We start from the raw sequence: 20428 nt of genomic DNA, 5'->3' as shown, positions 1-20428 counted from the left end.
CTTATTAGTTACAAACCCATGCTGACTCTGTTTAATCACTTCATTCTTATCCAGGTACTGACATACATGTTGTTTAATAATTTATTCAAAGATCTTTCCTGGTGTAGAAGTCAGACTCACCGGCCTATAGTTGCCTGGGTCCACCTTCTTCCCCTTTTTGAAGATAGGAACATTTGCTCTTCTCCAGTCTTCAGGGACTTCTCCTGTTCTCCAAGAATTTTCAAAGATTTTGGAGAAGGGTTCCAAAATTTCTTCTGCTATCTCCTTCAGTACTCTGGGGTGTACAGCAGAGTCCGTAATGAGCTGGGTCCTAGATCCGTGTAGTTGGTAAGGAGTCGGTTCCAGTGACCTTCACATAGTCCTTGGACTCGGATGGCTGTTGGCGGAACGGGATGGCTTAGGCCCAGATGGTTGTAGATATAACCAGGTAACACAGGATACTGATATGCTTTGGAGACAGAGAGCATTAGACAATGCACAGAGACTGCAGCTGCAGCGCAGACAGGTTAGCATGAGAACCGGATGTAGCAATGATAGATACTCACTGCTCCGGCGCTCTCCCTATGGAGGAGAGGCCAGAAATAGCAGCCAGTGCACTGCCATTGCTTAATTGTATTTTTTGAATAATGCACGCCGCCCCTTTAAGAAGGCAAGAGAGCGGGCAGGTGTGCCCTAATAGTTTTAGCTACAGATCTCCTCACAGGACGCCAGGAGGAGGAGGGAGGACAACGCTGAGCAGCAGCGCGAGAGGCTAGAGGTGAGTGCCCAGAACGGAGAGCAGCGGCAGGCCTGGACGCAGCGCCAGGAGTAACAGTGCAGACCTGGGCGCAGCGCCAGGACGGGGACCGGGTGTAACAGTTTCCCCCTCTTTACACCCCCTCTTCTTCAAGCCTGCGTAGAACTGTTTAAGGAGAAGAGGTGCCTAGATGTTCTCCCTAGGCTCCCAAGATCTCTCCTCAGGACCAAAACCCTTCCAGTCCACCAGGTAGTAGGTCTTGCCCCTTGCTTTTCTTACGGCCAAGATATGTTTTACCTCAAAAACATCATCCTCCGAGACAGGGTCAGGAGTGGTACCCGGATCCTTAAAGAAGGGACTCAAAACTACTGGTTTGAGGAGAGAAGCATGAAAGGAGTTAGGCACACGTAGGGAAGTGGGCAACTTCAGCTTGTACGAGACTGGATTGATCTGTCTCAAGATCTCAAATGGTCCGATGAACCGGGGACCCAATTTGTAGGATGGCATCTTTAAACGGATGTACTTAGAAGAGAGCCATACCTTGTCTCCGGGGCGAAAGATAGGTGCATCCAAACGTCTCTTGTCCGCATGTCTTTTCATACACTGAGAGGCTTTCTCCAGAGCAGTTTTTGTATCCCTCCAGACCTTAGAAAAATCTTCGGAGAAAGTATTGGCAGCTGGGGCGCCAGATGATCCGGAGATGGGAAGAGGTATTCCGGGTTGCAGTCCGAAGACAATCTGAAAGGGAGACTTTCCAGAAGATTCACTTACTTGATTGTTGTAAGAAAATTCGGCCCAGGACAGTAAGTCTACCCAGTCGTCATGATGGGCGTTGACAAAGTGACACAGGAATCCAGCCAGGATTTGATTTGTCCTCTCCACTTGTCCATTGGACTGGGGATGGTATGCTGAGGAAAAATCCAGTTCAATTCTTAGCAGTTTACAAACTGCTCTCCAGAATCTTGAGATGAACTGGACTCCTCAGTCGGACACGATGTGGAGAGGGAAACCATGGAGACGGAAGATGTGCCGGATGAACAGGTCTGCCAACTCAGGAGCAGTTGGAAGACCGGGTAGTGGAACGAAGTGAGCCATTTTAGAGAAGCGGACCACCACTACCCACACCACAGAACAGCCAGATGAGATCGGGAGATCTGTGATGAAGTCCATTGCCAGGGGGCAGACGGAATTGGAAGAGGCTGAAGCCTACCTGCGGGTAGATGCTTGGCCATCTTGTTACGCGCACAGGAAGGACAGGCTGTGACGTACTCCAGAATGTCCTTAGCCATGGCAGGCCACCAGTAGTACCGGGAGATGAGTTGCAAAGTCTTTCTCTGGCCGGCGTAACCAGCCAATTTGGACGAGTGACCCCACCGAAGGACACGAGTACGCTCAGAAGCTGACACGAAAGTCTTCCCGGGAGGCAGGCGGGCAAGATCAGTAGAAGCGACCGCGACTAACCTTGAGGGTTAAATGATGTGCTGCGGTTCTTCTTCTTGATCCGGAGGTAGAAAGGCTCTAGAAAGTGCGTCTGCTTTGACATTTTTGTCAGCTTGGCGAAAATGAAGAACAAAGTTAAAACAAGCAAAAAACAAAGCTTGACGAGGATTCAGCCTTTGCGCAGTTTGGAGGTAAGCAAGGTTTTTGTGATCGGTGTATACGACTACCTGATGAAGAGCTCCTTCTAGAAGATGCCTCCACTCCTGCAGAGCCAATTTGATAGCCAACAATTCCCGATCTCCAACAGAATAATTCCTCTCTGCGGAAGAAAAAACCTTGGGGAAAAAACCACAGGAATGCATTCGCCCGGAGGACGATTTCTGGGTTAGTACAGCTCCCGCACCTAATGAAGAGGCATCGACCTCAAGAAAAAATTGTTCATTGGAGTTAGGATGATGAAGAACAGGTGCGACTGCAAAGGCCTTTTTGAGAGAAACAAAAGCCTCCTCAGCCTCAGGAGGCCAATCTTTCGGATTTGTACCTTCCCGGGTTAGAGCTGAGATGGGCGCCACTCGGGTGGAGAAGTTAGGAATGAATTGTCAGTAGTAGTTGGCGAAGCCCAGAAATCGCTGTATGACCTTCAGTCCAGATGGACAAGTACACTTGAGTACAGCCGATAACTTCTCTGGATCCATCTTTAATCCTGTGGAGGAAACAATGTAACCGAGGAAAGGCAAAGAGGATTGTTCAAAGAGGCACTTCTCAAACTTGGCGTACAGTCTGTTCTCCCTGAGCCTCTGTAAGACCAGGCGCACTTGTCGGCGATGCGAGGCCAAGTCAGAAGAAAAAATCAGAATGTCGTCTAGGTAGACCACACAGGTGTAAAGCAGATCCCTGAAAATGTAATTGACGAACTCTTGGAAAACAGCGGGAGCATTGCTTAGACCAAACGGCATTACCAGGTACTCGTAGTGGCCATCACGGGTGTTGAAGGTTGTTTTCCATTCGTCTCCATCTCTGATTTGAATCAGATTGTAAGCCCCTCTGAGATCCAGCTTGGTGAAGATCTTGGCCCCTCGGAGACGGTCAAACAGTTCTGAAATTAGAGGCAAAGGGTACCTGTTTTTTACCGTGATCTGGTTCAGTCCTTGGTAGTCGATAGAGGGCCACAGGGATCCGTCCTCTTTCTTCACGAAGAAGAAGCCTGCTCCTGCCGGTGACGAAGATTTTCGGATAAACCCTCTGGCCAAGTTCTCCTGGATGTAGTCCGACATAGCCTGAGTCTCTGCCTGGGAAAGAGGGTAAATTCTCCCACGGGGAGGAGATGTTCCAGGAAGAAGGTCTATTGGACAGTCATACAACCTGTGTGGGGGAAGTTTTTCAGCCTCCTTTTTCCCGAAGACATCCGAGAAGGACCAGTAAGCGGATGGTAATCCAGGCAGGGTAGCAGGTTGGACCGGGGTTGAAGCTGGTTCAATCCGGGTTAAACAACGGTCCGAGCAGGAATCTCCCCAACGTAGAATTTCGCCTGTTCTCCAATTAAGGACTGGTTCATGTTTCTGAAACCAAGGCAAACCTAGAAGCAAGGGGTGAGACAAACCAGGGTACACATAAAAACGGATTCTTTCAGAATGCATAAGACCTACCCGGAGTTCCACTGGCTCAGTCTGAAACTGGACGGGTTTGGTCAGAGGCTGGCCATCAACCGCGGTTACCTGCAACGGATTAGGAAGAGCCTGAACTGGTAAGTGGTAGCGATCCACAAGCGTCTGCTGGATGAAGCTTCCGACAGCTCCGGAGTCCAACAGACAGAGTCCAGAAAATGTTATTGCTCCACAGGTCACGGAGACTGAGATATACAACGAAGGAGAGGAACGTTCTCTACCTAGGGTGTCCTCTCCTACCGAGCCTAGGCACAGGAGTTTTCCGACTTCTTTGGACAGGAGCAGATCACGTGTTCGGAACTACCACAGTACAGTCATGGCCAAAAGTTTTGAGAATGACACAAATATTAATTTTTACAAAGTCTACTGCTTCATTTTTTCTAATGGCAATTTGCATATACTCCAGAATGTTATAAAGAGTGATCAGCTTAACAGCAATTACTTGCAAAGTCAATATTTGCCTAGAAAATGAACTTTATCCCCCAAAACACATTTCAACATCATTGCAGCCCTGCCTTAAAAGGACCAGCTAACATCGTTTCAGTGATTGCTCCATTAACACAGGTGTGGGTGTTGATGAGGACAGGGCTGGAGATCAATCTGTCATGATTAAGTAAGAATGACACCACTGGACACTTTAAAAGGAGGCTGGTGCTTGGCATCATTGTTTCTCTTCTGTTAACCATGGTTATCTCTAAAGAAACACGTGCAGTCATCATTGCACTGCACAAAAATAGCCTAACAGGGAAGAGTATCGCAGCTAGAAAGATTGCACCTCAGTCAACAATCTATCGCATCATCAAGAACTTCAAGGAGAGAGGTTCCCTTGTTGCCAAAAAGGCTCCAGGGCGCCCAAGAAAGACCAGCAAGCGCCAGGACCGTCCCTTAAAAGTGTTTCAACTGCGGGATCGGGCTACCAGCAGTGCAGAGCTTGCTCAGGAATGGCAGCAGGCAGGTGTGAGTGCATCTGCACGCACTGTGAGGCGGAGACTCTTGGAGCAAGGCCTGGTCTCAAGGAGGGCAGCAAAGAAGCCACTTCTCTCCAGGAAAAACATCATGGACAGACTGATATTCTGCAAGAGGTACAGGGAGTGGACTGCTGAGGACTGGGGTAAAGTCATTTTCTCTGATGAATCCCCCTTTCGATTGTTTGGGGCATCTGGAAAACTTCTTATTCGGAGAAGACCAGGTGAGCGCTAACACCAGTCTTGTCTCATGCCAACTGTCAAGCATCCTGAAACCATTCATGTGTGGGGTTGCTTCTCAGCCAAGGGAATGGGCGCTCTCTCAGTCTTGCCTAAAAACACAGCCATGAATAAAGAATGGTACCAGAATGTCCTCCAAGAGCAACTTCTCCCATCCGTCCAAGAGCAGTTTGGCGATCAACAATGCCTTTTTCAACATGATGGAGCACCTTGCCATAATGCAAAGGTGATAACTAAATGGCTCAGGGAACAAAACACAGAGATTTTGGGACCATGGCCTGGAAACTCCCCAGATCTTAATCCCATTGAGAACTTGTGGTCAATCATCAAGAGACGGGTGGACAAACAAAAACCTTCAAATTTAGACAAAATAAGAGCATTGATTTTGCAAGAATGGACTATCAGTCAGGATTTGATCCAGAAGTTGATTGAGAGCATGCCGGGGAGAATTGCTGAGGTCCTGAAGAAGAAGGGTCAACACTGCAAATATTGACTTGCTGCATTAACTCATTCTAACTGTCAATATAACCTTCTGTTACTCATAATATGATTGCAATTATATTTCTGTATGTGATAAAAACATCTGACAAACACACATAAAAACCAGAGGCCAGCAGATCATGTGAAAATTATAATATTTGTGTCATTCTCAAAACTTTTGGCCATGACTGTACAGACAGCTTCCGATTTTGCGACGCGCCTCCTGGCGGCGGCTGGCCAGACTTACTCGATCTACCTCCATAGCTTTGGGAGAAGAGGATGAGGTAGACGTCTTGGAAGAGTTAGAGTCCAGGTGGTAGGACCTCCTGTCACTTTTAATCTCCATGGAACGCTGCTGAAAACGCAGGTCAATCCGGATCACCAAGGAGATCAGGTCATCCAAGATGGTAGGCCTGTCCCATCCCGCCAGCTCATCCTTAATTTTTCCAGATAGGCCCGCCCAGAAGGTAGCCAGCAAGGCCTCATTGTTCCAGGATACCTCAGACTAGAGGGTGTGGAACTGAACAGCATACTGAGCCACCGTGAGGGTTCCTTGGCGTAAGTGAAGCCGGGCAGAAGAGGTCGACGTGACCCGGCCAGGCTCATCGAAGGTCCTGCGAAAAGTTTCTAGGAAAGATTGAAGATCATTAACCAGCAGGTCTCCTCTCTCCCATAATGGGTTCAGCCAGGTGAGAGCCTCTCCTTCTAGATGTGACATAATGAAGCCCACTTTGGCACGGTCAGAAGCAAACATATGCCCCAAGATTTCGAAGTGTAGGGTACACTGATTGAGAAAACCCCGACACTGAGTGGGATCACCATGGAAGGCGGATAGGAGCCGCAAGGCGGGTGCCCTTGCTTGTCATGACAGCAGGTACCTTGGTGTTGCTAGGTGAATCAGGAGCAGCCGGGTTCTGCAGAGAATCCATGCAGGTGGACAGGTTACGTAGATACGTCGTGATCTTATCCTGTTGATCTCTTAAACAGGTCACCTCTTGGCACAACTCCAAAGTTGGAGGCCTCTGGGGTCCAGCGGATACCATGGCCGGAGCAATCTGTAACGAAGAGAATCGGAGGCAGAGATGGTGAAGTTCACATTCGTTTTTATTTTTTAAGTGGAACCTCGGGACCACGGTCCGGGGGGCTCCGAAGGGGGCGTGACTAGTGAGCCCCGGGTACCCGTAGTAAAGCCCCTCAGGCAGGGCCAGAATGGAATACCCGGAGGACACAGGTGCCACCTCCAGTAAGACCCCGAACACGTGGCGGCTGTCCCAGCAGGACCAAAAGGGATAACAAAGGTTACAGCAGAGTCCGTAATGAGCTGGGTCCTGGATCCGGGTCGTTGGTAAGGAGTCGGTTCCAGTGACCTTCACATAGTCCTTGGACTCGGATGACTGTTTGCGAAATGGGATGGCTTAGGCCCAGGTGGTTGTAGATATAACCAGGTAACACAGGATACTAATATGCTGTGGAGACAGAGAGCATAAGACAATGCACAGAGACTGCAGATGCAGCGCAGACAGGTTAGCATGAGAACCGGATGTAGCAATGATAGATACTCGTTACTCCGGCGCTCTCCCTATGGAGGAGAGGCCAGAAATAGCAGCCAGTGCGCTGCCATTGGTTAATTGTATTTTTTGAATAATGCTCGCCGCCCCTTTAAGAAGGCAAGAGAGCGGGCGGGCGTGCCCTAATAGTCTTAGCTACAGATCTCCAGGAGGACACCAGGAGGAGGAGGCAGGAGGGAGGACAGAACGCTGAGCAGCAGCACGAGAGGCTAGAGGTGAGTGCCCAGAACGGAGAGCAGCGGCAGGACAGGGGCCAGGTGTAACAGCGGCAGACCTGGGCTCAGCGCCAGGACGGGGACCGGGTGTGACACCTGCATCTTCTCATGACACAATTTATTTCATCACTGTGTGTTTTTTTACAGATGGATCCAGGAGGAGAAATCCACCGGAGAGATGTCCCTGTCCTCTGTATCCCCTGGACTGTCCAGAGGAGAATTACAATGTCCTTGAGAAACATCAGGTAGATGATGCTGGGCCCTTATCTGGATCTGTATATGGGGGGACATTTCTGATTGAGGTCATAGATGTCACAGATTTTGGTGGTTTCTTGTATTGTGCTGATTGTTACATCTGATATATCAGGAGGAAGATCCGACTAAGAATAAAGTGAAGGATGAGACAGAAGAAGAAGCGATGACGAGAGGGGATCAGCCGTGTGTGAGTGACTGGAAGGAGGAGATTCCCGGAGATGTTTCCACAGGTAAGTAATAATGTCCAGCGCGTGATGATGACTGGCATGTGATTATAATGATGCCTCCCACTGTCTCCTACACTGAGGTCAGTATGTTGGTCTCTCTGCATCCAGGCCGGCCACCCGGTGGCATGAAGAACCCTGTGGTAAGTTAGTAAGTGCCATGCCATGGAGGTGTGGGTCAGACATACGTCTGTCGTTCCTCTGCCACTATGGAGGCCATCTTGGATGTAGTAGGAACCCAAAGATGGCAATGTCGGGCATAGGTAGGTTAGTGGAGGGAGGAAACACAAGGAGTTTTTGACAGTTTCAGGTATAGGGAGCACGTGATGTTAGAGACAGTGAAAAGACTATCACTGGTGTTTTGTAATAATCACCGGGGCAGGACCCAGTCTCCCTGAGCATCGCAATGGTGTGATGTGCGGTGAAACTCCGTCCACAGCACAGTCACTCAGGAGACTTGGTCCTGCCTCGGTGATGCCGCTTCAGCTTCCAATTCCGGAAGTTGTCGTGACATCACCGGACATCAGAGTCAGCAGCAGCCGGGGGTCACATAATGGAGATGAGCGTACAGGGATAGCGCCGCTCACAGGCACATTTGGAAATGCAACTTATTTGAAGAAAGCCTTATTTCCAATGTTTAAATTGATTTGCCCAGTACACATTGTAGTGGACAACCTCTAAGGTTGTGATGTCATTATGGGTTGTATAAATGACGGCATGTATTACTCAGCTTGTATTAGTCCGATGAAGGAGCTGGACCGGCTCCGTAACACGTAGATTAATAAAATAATTTTAATAAGATAAGAAAACTCTCCCTACATCCTTGGCAGCACTTTCGGAAGCCCATTTTTTACTTATATTTTTATCCTGGTTCTTTCCATCTGGACCTCTTGGTGGAGGATCAGGCGGCACCGCTGCAGCCATGGAGGATCAATCATGTTAACACCAGGGTTGTGCCTGGAGCTGCACAACTAATCCAGGGGAGTAGTAGCCACTCACCTTAACCCAATATTATCTGCTGATTCACACAAGGAGCGCTTTTTATTTGTTTTTATAAAGTAAATTTAGAAATCCCTTCTGTAATGTAGAAAAAATTCACATCCAATCTATCCTTCATCCTTATAGGAAATCCTTGTGAGAATAACGGTTTATCACTAAATTGTAAAAAAGAAGATATCAGGAAGCAGTCTAATGGAGAAAACCTCAATACCCTTCATGGACCTCCTGGACTTCACAGCACTTCACTTTCTTATACTCCTCCTAATCATGAGGAACCCTCTCCTGAGCAATCTCACATTGTTACCACAATTCCAGGTGACAAAGTGGATACAAGATTTCAGTGTGACAAGCAAATTACTACAAGCTCCGATTTTTTAGCACAAAGAAAACACAAAGGAAAAATGAGATACTCCTGTTCAGAATGTGGGAAATGGTTTACAAAGAAATCACAATTTATTATACATGAGAGAATTCACACAGGAGAGAAGCCATATTCATGCTCGGAATGTGGAAAGGCTTTTTCAGAAAAAGGGAGTCTTAGAAAACATCAGAAAATTCATACAGGTGACACTCCATACTCCTGTTCAGAATGTGGGAAATGCTTTATAGATAAATCACACTTTATTATACATAAGAGAATACACACAGGAGAAAAGCCATATTCATGTTCGGAATGTGGAAAGTCCTTCTCAGAAAAAGGGAGTCTTAGTAAACATCAGAAAATTCATACAGGAGTGAAGCCGTATTCATGTTTGGAATGTCTGAAGGCCTTCAGAAATAAAGGCGATCTTATTATACATCAGAGAATTCACACAGGAGAGAAGCCGTATTCATGTTTGGAATGTGTGAAGGCCTTCACAAAAAAAAGCGAACTTATTATACATCAGAGAATTCACACAGGAGAGAAGCCATTTTCATGTTTGGAATGTGGAAAATGCTTTACAGAAAAAAGGCATCTTACTGCACATCAGAGAATTCATACAGGAGAGAAGCCATTTCCATGTTTGGAATGTGCGAAGGCCTTCACAAAAAAAAGCGATCTTATTAAACATCAGAGAATTCATACAGGAGAGAAGCCATATTCATGTTCAGAATGTGGGAAATGCTTTACAGATAAAGGGAGTCTTATTAAACATCAGAGAATTCATACAGGAGAGAAGCCATATTCATGTTCGAAATGTGTGAAGGCCTTCACAAATAAAAGGAGTCTTATTATACATCAGAGAATTCATGCAGGAGAGAAGCCATATTCATGTTCAGAATGTGGGAAATGCTTTACAGATAAATGGAGTCTTATTAAACATCAGAGAATTCATACAGGAGAGAAGCCATACTGATGTCACAATGAAGGAAATTTTTAGAGCTAATTCAAGTCTTGTTAAACATCAAAGAACTCACAAAGGGGAGAAACCATTTTCGTGTTTATAATGAGGAAAATGCTTTACAGGTAAATCATCACTTAATAAACATCAGAGAATTCACAGAGGAGAAAACCTGTATTTGTCACGATTTCCACTCTGTTTCTGTCTTTTTGTTACGTTGTGTCAGGACTGTCAGTCTGTGCTGGGCCTGTGCTGCAATCACCTGTGCTCATTTTCCTTATTCAGGCTTCTACTTAAGCATGCTAGTTCTTCCCCCCAGTGTCAATTGTACACTAGCTGTTGCCTATGTAACATTGATCCCTCTGTGCTCTGTGCCTGACCCAGCTTGACTTGATTCTCTTCCCGGACCCAGACCATTTGCTTGTGACCTGTCTTTGCTTGTGCCTGCTCCCTGTTACCTGTTTTGTCTTTCTGGCTTTCCTGACCTCGGCTCATGTATTGGACTTCGTCTCTAACTTCCCTTTGTCATACTGCGCCATTTCCTGGACCTGACCTCGGATTGTTTGACCTCCCTTTACTTACAGTAAGTAGTTTATATAGTTACTATTGTGACTCGCATCACATTACGATTGACCGTTAAAATTTTTTCAGTTTCCCACCTATAGATCCCGTTACATAGAATCATAGAATCATAGAATCGTAGAGTTGGAAGGGACCTCCTGGGCCATCTGGTCCAACCCCCTGCTCAAAGCAGGATTCGCTAAATCATCCCAGTCAGATATCTGTCCAGCCTCTGTTTGAAGACTTCCATTGAAGGAGAACTCACCACTTCTCGTGGCAGCCTGTTCCACTCATTGATCACTCTAACTGTCAAAAAGTTTTTTCTAATATCTAATCTGTGTCTCCTCCCATTCAGTTTCATCCCATTGCTTCTAGTCTTTCCTTGTGCAAATGAGAATAAAGTTGATCCTTCTACAATGTGACAGCCCTTTAGATATTTGTAGACAGCTATTAAGTCTCCTCTCAGTCTTCTCTTTTGCAAACTAAACATTCCCAAATCCTGCAACCTTTCCTCATAAGACAGGGTTTGCAGACCGGTCACCATTCTGGTCGCTCTTTTCTGAACTTGCTCCAGTTTGTTGATGTCTTTTTTAAAATGTGGTGCCCAAAACTGGACACAATATTCCAGATGAGGTCTGACCAAAGAGGAGTAGAGGGAAATAATGACTTCACGTGATCTAGACTGTATGCTTCTGTTAATACATCCTAGAATTGCATTTGCCTTTTTTGCTGCTGCATCACACTGTTGACTCATATTCAGTCTGTGATCTATTAGTATACCCAAGTCTTTTTCACATGTGCTGTCACTTAGCCCTATTCCTCCCATTCTATATATGCTTTTTCCATTTTTATTGCCCAGATGTAGTACTTTGCATTTCTCCCTGTTAAAAACCATTCTGTTAGTTGCTGCCCACTTCTCCAGTTTATTTAAATCTTTTTGAATCCTCTCTCTCTCTTCTCTAGTATTAGCTATCCCTCCTAGCTTTGTGTCATCAGCAAATTTAATCAGTTTACCCTCAATTCCTTCATCTAAATCGTTGATAAAGATGTTGAACAATACAGGGCCCAGGACAGAGCCCTGTGGTACCCCACTTGAGACATTCTTCCAACTGGATGTGCAGCCATTTACGACCACTCTTTGGGTCCGATCACTAAGCCAGTTATGAATCCACCTAACAGTTGCCTTGTCCATTCCATACTTAATCATTTTTTCAATAAGGATTGTATGAGAGACTTTGTCAAATGCTTTGCTGAAGTCAAGATATACTATATCTACAGCATTTCCTTGATCCAACCAATCAGTGATACCGTCATAGAAGGAAATTAAGTTAGTCTGACATGACTTATTAGTTACAAACCCATGCTGACTCTGTTTAATCACTTCATTCTTATCCAGGTATTGACATACATGTTGTTTAATAATTTGTTCAAAGATCTTTCCTGGTATAGAAGTCAGACTCACCGGCCTATAGTTACCTGGGTCCACCTTCTTCCCCTTTTTGAAGATAGGAACAACATTTGCTCTTCTCCAGTCTTCTGGCACTTCTCCTGTTCTCCAAGAATTTTCAAAGATTATAGAGAGGGGTTCAAAAATTTCTTCTGCTATCTCCTTCAGTACTCTGGGGTGTAATTCATCTGGACCTGGAGACTTGAATTCATTTAGGCTAGCTAAGTGTTTCCTCACTATCTTTCTGTTTATAGATATCCTGGATTCTTCTATTCCCTTAATAGGACAGTGAATAACAGTTGATGTTACATTTCCTTTCTGAGAGAAAACAGATGCAAAATAGGAATTTAAAAGTTCAGCCTTCTCAACATCCTGTCTTACCATTTCATCATTTTCATCCTGTAAAAATCCTATAGCATCTTTGACTTTTCTTTTACTTTTGACATATCCCCAAAATCCTTTATTATTGCTTTTGACATCTCTTGCAAGCCTCAATTCATTTTCAGCTTTAGATAATCTGATTTGTGCCCTGCAGGTTCTGCAGACAGCATTATATTCTTCTTTAGATATGCCTCCCTCTTTCCATTTTATAAACATTTTTTTCTTCCTTTTTAGCATGTGCTTAAGTTCTGTGTTCATCCATCCTGGTTTCCTTAACTGCTTCCTATTCTTCCCTCTTTTCGGAATTGTTAACAACTGTGCTTTGAGAATTTCATTTTTCAAGATTTCCCATCCTTCCTGGACATTTTTGTCTTTAAGGATATCCAGCCATTGGATCCCTCCAATTCTCTTTCTGAATCCCTTAAAATCTGCCTTTCTGAAATCTAACCTGATCACACATACTTTGTGTGATCAGGTGGCGAATCTGACTCCGTCCAAGATTTAGCTTTGGAGCAACACAAACTAGCTTCCTCTCATGCTCTGTTACAGGGCCAGATTTCTGGCACTCTTACTGCCCCTCAGAATCCCTTTCTTCAGACCGCTGTTATGACTCCTGTAACATCTGACATATCGTTTAAGTTCCCCTGAACCTGTTATAGCACTCCCTGACAAATTTCCTGGAGAGAAGAACCAGTTCAGAATTTTTAAAGAGAGTTGCAAATTATTGTTTACCTTGTGCCCCCTGTCATCAGGGAATGAGTCACAGCTGGTGGGAATTATAATGTCACTTTTGCAGGGGGGTTCCTCAGACTTGGGCATTTTCCCTAACCTTTCTTGATCCTAAACGTCTTTCGGTGGGCGCCTTTTTTGAAGCTTTAGGATAGATCTATGACGAACCTGACAGGGTCAAGGTGGCAGAGAAAAGGATCATGAACCTGACACGGGAACCGCACAGCAGAAGACTATTGTACTGTCACGTGGGGCTTAGTCCCACTAAGGCTGTAATACCCGGGGGCCCTGTGATGTCCCTATAACTAGGGGAAACCCTGTCTGACCCTCAACCCAGGGTTTTTGCTGATGGTGCAAATGCCTGAGCCTCCAACCTTTCCTTGTCTCCTGCTCAGCCCTGCACTTAACCCTCCACCCAGTGAGGAGACACACCACCAAAGCCCCCACACAAAGACAGACAGGGAGAACTTAAACTGCACTGCGCCGCACACACACAGGAATATACAGTAATGTGAACAGGGCACAACTAAACACAAATATGGGAAGGAGAAAGGATAACGACGGATCATACGACACCAGATACGAATCTCTCTCTCTGCAACACCTCCACTCCAGACCGGAACCACTTGGTATGAAACACAAGCTATAATCGGCGACGCCCATAGGCCAGCATGACTATTTAAAGACCGTGGGCGTGACTAACCATCCAACCTGGTCTCCAGCAGGATTAACCCCCGAGAGCCTGAAGATCAGGCCGGCGCCACTGAGGCTATAGTGGCTGGAGGTGGAACTACCTCTGCCTGCCGGACGCTGTGGTGTGAACAGCGTCCGACATGACATTACCCCGTCTTCTACGAGGGACCTCCGGACCCTCAAGACTCATAGGACCTGGCTTGTCCGGATGACGACGGTGAAAAGAACTGACCAGCCGATCCGCATGTATGTCTGAGGCTGGAACCCAAGACCTCTCCTCCGGACCATACCCCCGCCAGTGCACCAAATACTGAAGAGTACGGCGTACTACTCGAGAGTCCACTACCTTAGCGACCTCAAATTCTAAATCGCCATCCACCATGACTGGAGGTGGCATCGGCGTCACGTCCACAGAGCCTACCACCTTTTTCAATAAAGCTCTGTGAAACACGTTGTGTATCTTGTACACCGCAGGAAGTTCCAACCGATACGCCACTGGGTTAATGATGGCAGAAATCCTAAAAGGCCCAATAAACCTTGGACCCAGTTTTAAAGATGGAACTTTGAGTCTTATGTTCTTCGTAGCTAACCACACCCATTCACCCACACACAGGTCCGGACCTGGCACACGTCTACTGTCAGCCACCCGTTTGTACCTGGCACTCATGCTCAACAAACGCTGTTTCACCCGCCTCCAGACTGATGACAATTGGGCTGATCCTCCTCCGGGACACCCCCCGAGTCACCCTGACGTAAGGTACAAAACTGAGGATGTTGACCGTACACACAAAAGAATGGAGACTCTCCCGATGACTCTTGGCGGTGATTATTTAACGCGAATTCGGCCAGAGGAAGGAAAGTAGACCACTCCTCCTGGTTGTCGGACAGAAAGCATCGTAAATATTGTTCTAGATTTTGGTTCATGCGCTCAGTTTGTCCATTAGACTGTGGATGAAACGCCGATGAATGTGACAACTTGATCCCCAAACGTGAGCAAAAAGCTTTCCAAAACCTCGCTACAAATTGCGTACCCCTATCAGATACTATGTCCGACGGTACTCCGTGGAGTCTGACCACCTCCTTCACAAATACCTGAGCCAACGTCTTAGCATTGGGCAACGAAGACAACGCCACAAAATGCGCCATCTTTGAAAAACGGTCAACCACCACCAGGATGACCGTGTTCCCCGCCGAGGCTGGCAAGTCAGTGATGAAATCCATGGAGATTTCTGTCCATGGCCTATTGGGTACCCCCAGAGGCTGTAGCGTGCCAGCAGGACGGGTACGGGGTGACTTAGCCCTAGTGCACGTGATGCAAGCTGCCACGTATGAGACCACGTCCTGCTGGATTTTGGGCCACCAGAAACGACGCGATACCAGCTCTAAGGTGCCCCTCACCCCTGGATGACCAGCCAGTACCGAGTCGTGGTGTTCCTTCAACACCTTAAGCCGAAGATGCAGGGGTACAAATGATTTGTTGGCGGGAAGTCCTGGTGGTACCTCCTCTTGGGCCTCGGCAATCTCCGCCTCTACCTCCGTCGTGAGAGCCGAGACCACTACCCCTTTCTGGAGGATGGGTACCGGCTCTTCCCGAGGTTCTCCCCCCGGAAAACACCTAGACAAAGCATCCGCCTTGGTGTTTTTAGCCCCGGGACGGTAAGTCACCAGAAAATTGAAACGAGTAAAAAAACAATGCCCAGCGAGCCTGCCTAGGAGACAGACGCTTGGCCGACTCCAGATAGAGCAGATTCTTATGGTCGGTGATGACTGTGACCTGGTGAGCCGCCCCCTCCAAGAAGTGTCGCCATTCCTCAAAAGCCAGTTTGATGGCCAACAGCTCCCTGTTGCCGATATCATAATTCCGTTCGGCCGGCAACAGCTTCTTGGAGAAGTAGGCGCATGGATGCATCTCGCTCAAGGACGAGCCTTGAGACAGTACTGCCCCCACTCCCACCTCCGACGCATCAACCTCCACCACAAAAGGTTTAGACACGTCTGGTTGCACCAGAATGGGGGCTGAAGCAAAACTATTCTTCAGACGCTCAAAGGCACGTATAGCCACCTCAGGCCAGTTCGCCAGATCGGCACCCTTTTTTGTCATCTCCGTGAGCGGTTTGGCGATAGTCGAAAAGTGTTTTATAAACTTCCTATAATAATTCGCAAACCCAAGGAACCACTGGAGTGCTTTCAGTCTCTCCGGCCTCTCCCACTGCAGCACCGCTTGTACCTTGGCGGTGTCCATTTTAAACCCGGCTGCGGACACAATATATCCCAAAAAGGGCAACTCCTGGACAAAAAATAAACATTTTTCCAGCTTAGCATAGAGCTGGTTCTCCCGGAGCAACTGTAACACCTGCCTGACATGCTCCAAATGAGTGTCCTGATCGCTAGAATAAATGAGGATATCATCCAGGTATACAATCACAAATCTCCCCAGGACATGAGCAAATACATCATTAATAAAATGTTGGAAAACGGCAGGCGCGGTGGTCAACCCAAACGGCATAACCAGACTCTCAAAATGACCCTCAGGAGTGTTAAACGCCATCTTCCACTCATCCCCCTGACGGACCCTTATGAGGTTATACGCCCCCCTGAGGTCCAGCTTGGAAAACCATTTCGCCCCCGCTACCTGGTTGAACAAATCCGGGATTAACGGCATAGGGTAAGGATCACGGATAGTAATCTGGTTTAACTCTCGGAAATCCAGACACGGGCATAACCTCCCATCTTTCTTCTTAATGAAGAAAAACCCCGTGGCTACAGGCGAGGACGAAGGCCGGATGTGTCCTTTGCTCAGACTCTCCGAGATGTAGTCTTTCAGAGCTTGTCTCTCAGGACCAGAAATATTAAACATCCTGGCCTTAGGTAATTTGGCCCCGGGTTTTAACCTGATCGCACAGTCATAGGCTCTATGTGGAGGCAGTTCTGAGCAACCCTTCTCAGAGAAAACATCTGCGAAATCCTGCAAAGCCTCCGGCAGGCTGGGCGTCACGGCGGACACACATGTGGCCAAGCAATTGTCTTGGCAAAAACCACTCCATTGTACTATGTCCTGAGTTTTCCAATCAATTACCGGGTTGTGTCTGGACAACCATGGAAAACCCAGGACCATTTGTGCTGGGAGATTACGAAGGACCCTACATGTAACCGACTCAGAATGTAGGACCCCAATGTGGAGTTTCACCTCTGCCACAAACTCCGTAATCTCCCCTTGAGGGAGGGGAACAGCATTAATGGTCACCACCTGTATGGGGTGAGGAAGTTTTTCAATCTTAAACCCGGCGGTGTGTGCAAACTCCTCATCTATGAGATTGGTGGCGGAACCGCTATCCACAAACACTGATATTGGTAGCTCTCTGCCCGCGATAATAACCTTGGCAGAGAGCATACATTGAGATACCATCATGGAGGATATGCATACGCTCAGTTGGGTCTCCTCCATACCCTCTGAGCTTAACAGTTTTCCGCCGATGTGTCCCTCTTAGGTAGTACCGGGCAAACGTTAATATAATGACCTCTTTTACCACAGTAGAAACATGCCCCGGGCTTCCGGAATCCCGGAGCGCGACGCTTAACCTGTGCCACACCAGCAATCTGCATAAGTTCAGGGGACTCATCTACTTCAACCACACTTGCACCTCTTCTTTCCCCCAGAGGTAGCGTCTCCTGTGCCCCTTGACGAAAACGGCGATCAATACGTATCACCAAACTCATGGCAGACTCCAACGTGCCGGAGTCTCATACATCAGGAGGGCCTGTTTAACCCTCCCTGATACCCCATGCATAAACTGGCTCCGCAGCGCTGGGTCATTCCACTGTGTGTCTACGGCCCAGCGGCGAAATTCCGAACAATAGTCCTCTGCCAAGCGCTCCCCCTGGCGGAGGGCGCGGATTTTAGATTCCGCTAGAGCCAGTCGGTCAGGATCATCATAAATGAGTCCGAGGGCAGAAAAAACATCAACAGAAAGAAATGTAGCAGAGTCAGCTGGTAAGGAAAATGCCCATGCTTGGGGGTCACCACTCAGTAATGACAACACCAGCCCTACCCGCTGGGCCTCATTACCTGAGGAGATAGGGCGCATGCGGAAGTATAACTTGCAGGCCTCCCGAAATACGACAAATTTGCTGCGATCCCCTGAAAAACGTTCTGGCAGCGGAAACTTCGGCTCTGCACCGATACCTGCAGATGCCGTTTGCACCTTCGCTACTACCAGGCCCTGCTGCTGAACTGCCCCTTTCAACTCGGAGACCTGTAAGGACAGCGCCGCCAACTGGCGGGTTATGGAATCTAATGGATCCATGGACTCCTGAAAAAATGTGGGCCGATTATAATGTCACGTGGGGCTTAGTTCCACTAAGGCTGTAATACCCGGGGGCCCTGTGATGTCCCTATAACTAAGGGAAACCCTGTCTGACCCTCAACCCAGGGTTTTTGGTGATGGTGCAAATGCCTGAGCCTCCAACCTTTCCTTGTCTCCTGCTCAGCCCTGCACTTAACCATCCACCCTCCACCCAGTGAGGAGACACCACCAAAGCCCCCACACAAATAAAGACAGACAGGGAGAACTTAAACTGCACTGCGCCGCACACACACAGGAATATACAGTAATGTGAACAGGGCACAACTAAACACAAATATGGGAAGGAGAAAGGATAACGACGGATCATACGACACCAGATACAAATTTCTCTCTCTGCAACACCTCCACTCCAGACCTGAACCACTTGGTATGAAACACAAGCTATAATCGGCGACGCCCATATGCCAGCATGACTATTTAAAGACCGTGGGCGTGACTAACCATCCAACCTGGTCTCCAGCAGGATTAACCCCCGAGAGCCAGAAGATCAGGCTGGCGCCACTGAGGCTATAGTGGCTGGAGGTGGAACTACCTCTGCCTGCCGGACGCTGTGGTGTGAACAGCGTCCGACATGACATGTACTGAGTTTCGTCAGTGGACTTCTGAGGTCCTGTGGAATGACGCAACTCTAAGATGTAAATTCCTCAGGGGTCTTTCGGAGTCTCTTAAGGACACTCTAGCTCTACATGCTCCGCCTTGTTTGCTGGAAGCCATGACTCAGGCTATCCATATGGATCAGAGGAGGTGGGAAAGACGCAAGGTGCTAAAAAAAGGCTCCATTTTGTCCAACTGGCCCGGTTTGTGCACCTGAGGTGGAACCTATGGAGGTTGGTTCTGCCAGCTCAAGGATTAAGGAGAGGATACGCCGTCGGGAACTTGGACTTTGTTTCTATTGTAGCCAAGCTGGACATTTTTTAAAGGAATACTTGTCACGACCTGCAGCAAACAAGCCGTCGGGAAACAAGTAAGTCTGGGTGATTGTTGACACGGTCACTCAGACTTACAGGTACCCTTTTACTCCTCTGATAAAGTGTTGAGTGCTGAACTTTTTCAGGATGAATGTTCACATTTGCCTTTATTGATTGTGGATCTGCTCCTAATTTCAGAGATGTGGGACTGGTTCTGAAGTTAGGATTAGGGACAGTTAAGCTAGAAAGCCCCATTCAAATCGTAGCCATTGACAGAACACGTTGCTTCAAAATCTGGTTCTGTTAGTTAAGTTGTAGTTCACACTCAAGGTGGGGTCTCATCATACAGAATTAATCTCCCGTTATGTTTTGGACAATTTACCTGCTGGAATTGTGTTGGGTATTCCTTGGTTGCGTACGCATAATCCGATTATTGACTAGAATCGGAGTGATATTGTCAAATGGGGTACTTATTATATTGAAAAATGTCTTAAACCTGTGCATGTTTGTTCCGTTAGTCTGGAGGGTCTTCAAAGTCTTTCAGGTATTCTGGGAGATTTTTTTTCGGAAAAAGTCTGAGATATTACCTCCTCACTTGCCCCTATGACTGTCCAATTAATCTCCTTCCTAATGCCAAATTACCCAAGGCTTGCTTGTATAACTTGTCTGGCCCTAAGCGGTCAGCCATGAAAGTGTATATTAGCGAGAATTTACAAAAAGGTCGTATTCACCCTTCCTCATCACCGGTAGCTGCCAGATTATTTTTGTTAAAAATAAAAATGGAGGTCTTCATCCCTGCCTCGATTTCCGATAATCAAAATAACGGTTAAAAATACTTATCCACTTCCACTTATCCCCGATCTACTGTATATAATCAACTTTCCGGGGCCAAATGGTTTTCCAAACTGGATCTTAGAGGGGCATATAATCTTATATGGATTTGTGAGGGTGATGAGTGGAAGACAGCATTTTTAATGTCTGAAGGTCTCTTTGAAAATCTCGTCATAACAAATGCACCTGCAGTTTTTCAAAATTTTATGAATGGTATTTTTTCTGGTTATATTGGGAGATTTATTGTGGTTTATTTGGATGACATTCTAGTTTTCTCACCTGACCTGGATTCACATCATAAACATGTCTGTTTGGTTTTGCAAAGGTTGACGGATAGTTGTTTGCTAAAATTGCAAAATGTACCTTTGTTCTTCAAGAAATATCATTTTTGGGTTTCATTGTGTCA

The 20428-nt window shown here is 47.0% G+C and overlaps 1 protein-coding gene across 2 annotated transcripts in view; it reads left to right on the top strand.

Moving 5' to 3' along the window:
• LOC141073066 (uncharacterized) overlaps positions 1 to 20428 on the top strand; it is a 296352-nt gene that overhangs the window by 144498 nt on the left and 131426 nt on the right. The window contains exons 6-8 of one of the 2 annotated variants that reach the window (XM_073560385.1): positions 7456 to 7553; positions 7676 to 7793; positions 8913 to 10267. The exons of the other annotated variant lie outside the window; for it this stretch is intronic. Coding sequence (XP_073416486.1) covers positions 7456 to 7553; positions 7676 to 7793; positions 8913 to 10123 — 1427 coding nt within the window. The 3' untranslated portion in view covers positions 10124 to 10267. Of the gene's footprint in view, positions 1 to 7455; positions 7554 to 7675; positions 7794 to 8912; positions 10268 to 20428 lie in introns of those variants that run through there. 2 annotated transcript variants of the gene reach the window in all.

Source organism: Dendrobates tinctorius, unplaced genomic scaffold (assembly GCF_039654945.1).
Source record: "Dendrobates tinctorius isolate UK_male_01 unplaced genomic scaffold, ASM3965494v1 ptg000296l, whole genome shotgun sequence".
NCBI classification, from domain to species: Eukaryota; Metazoa; Chordata; class Amphibia; order Anura; family Dendrobatidae; genus Dendrobates; species Dendrobates tinctorius.
Note: the sequence above shows the minus strand (reverse complement) of the source record. Positions and strands in the feature narration are given on the sequence as shown.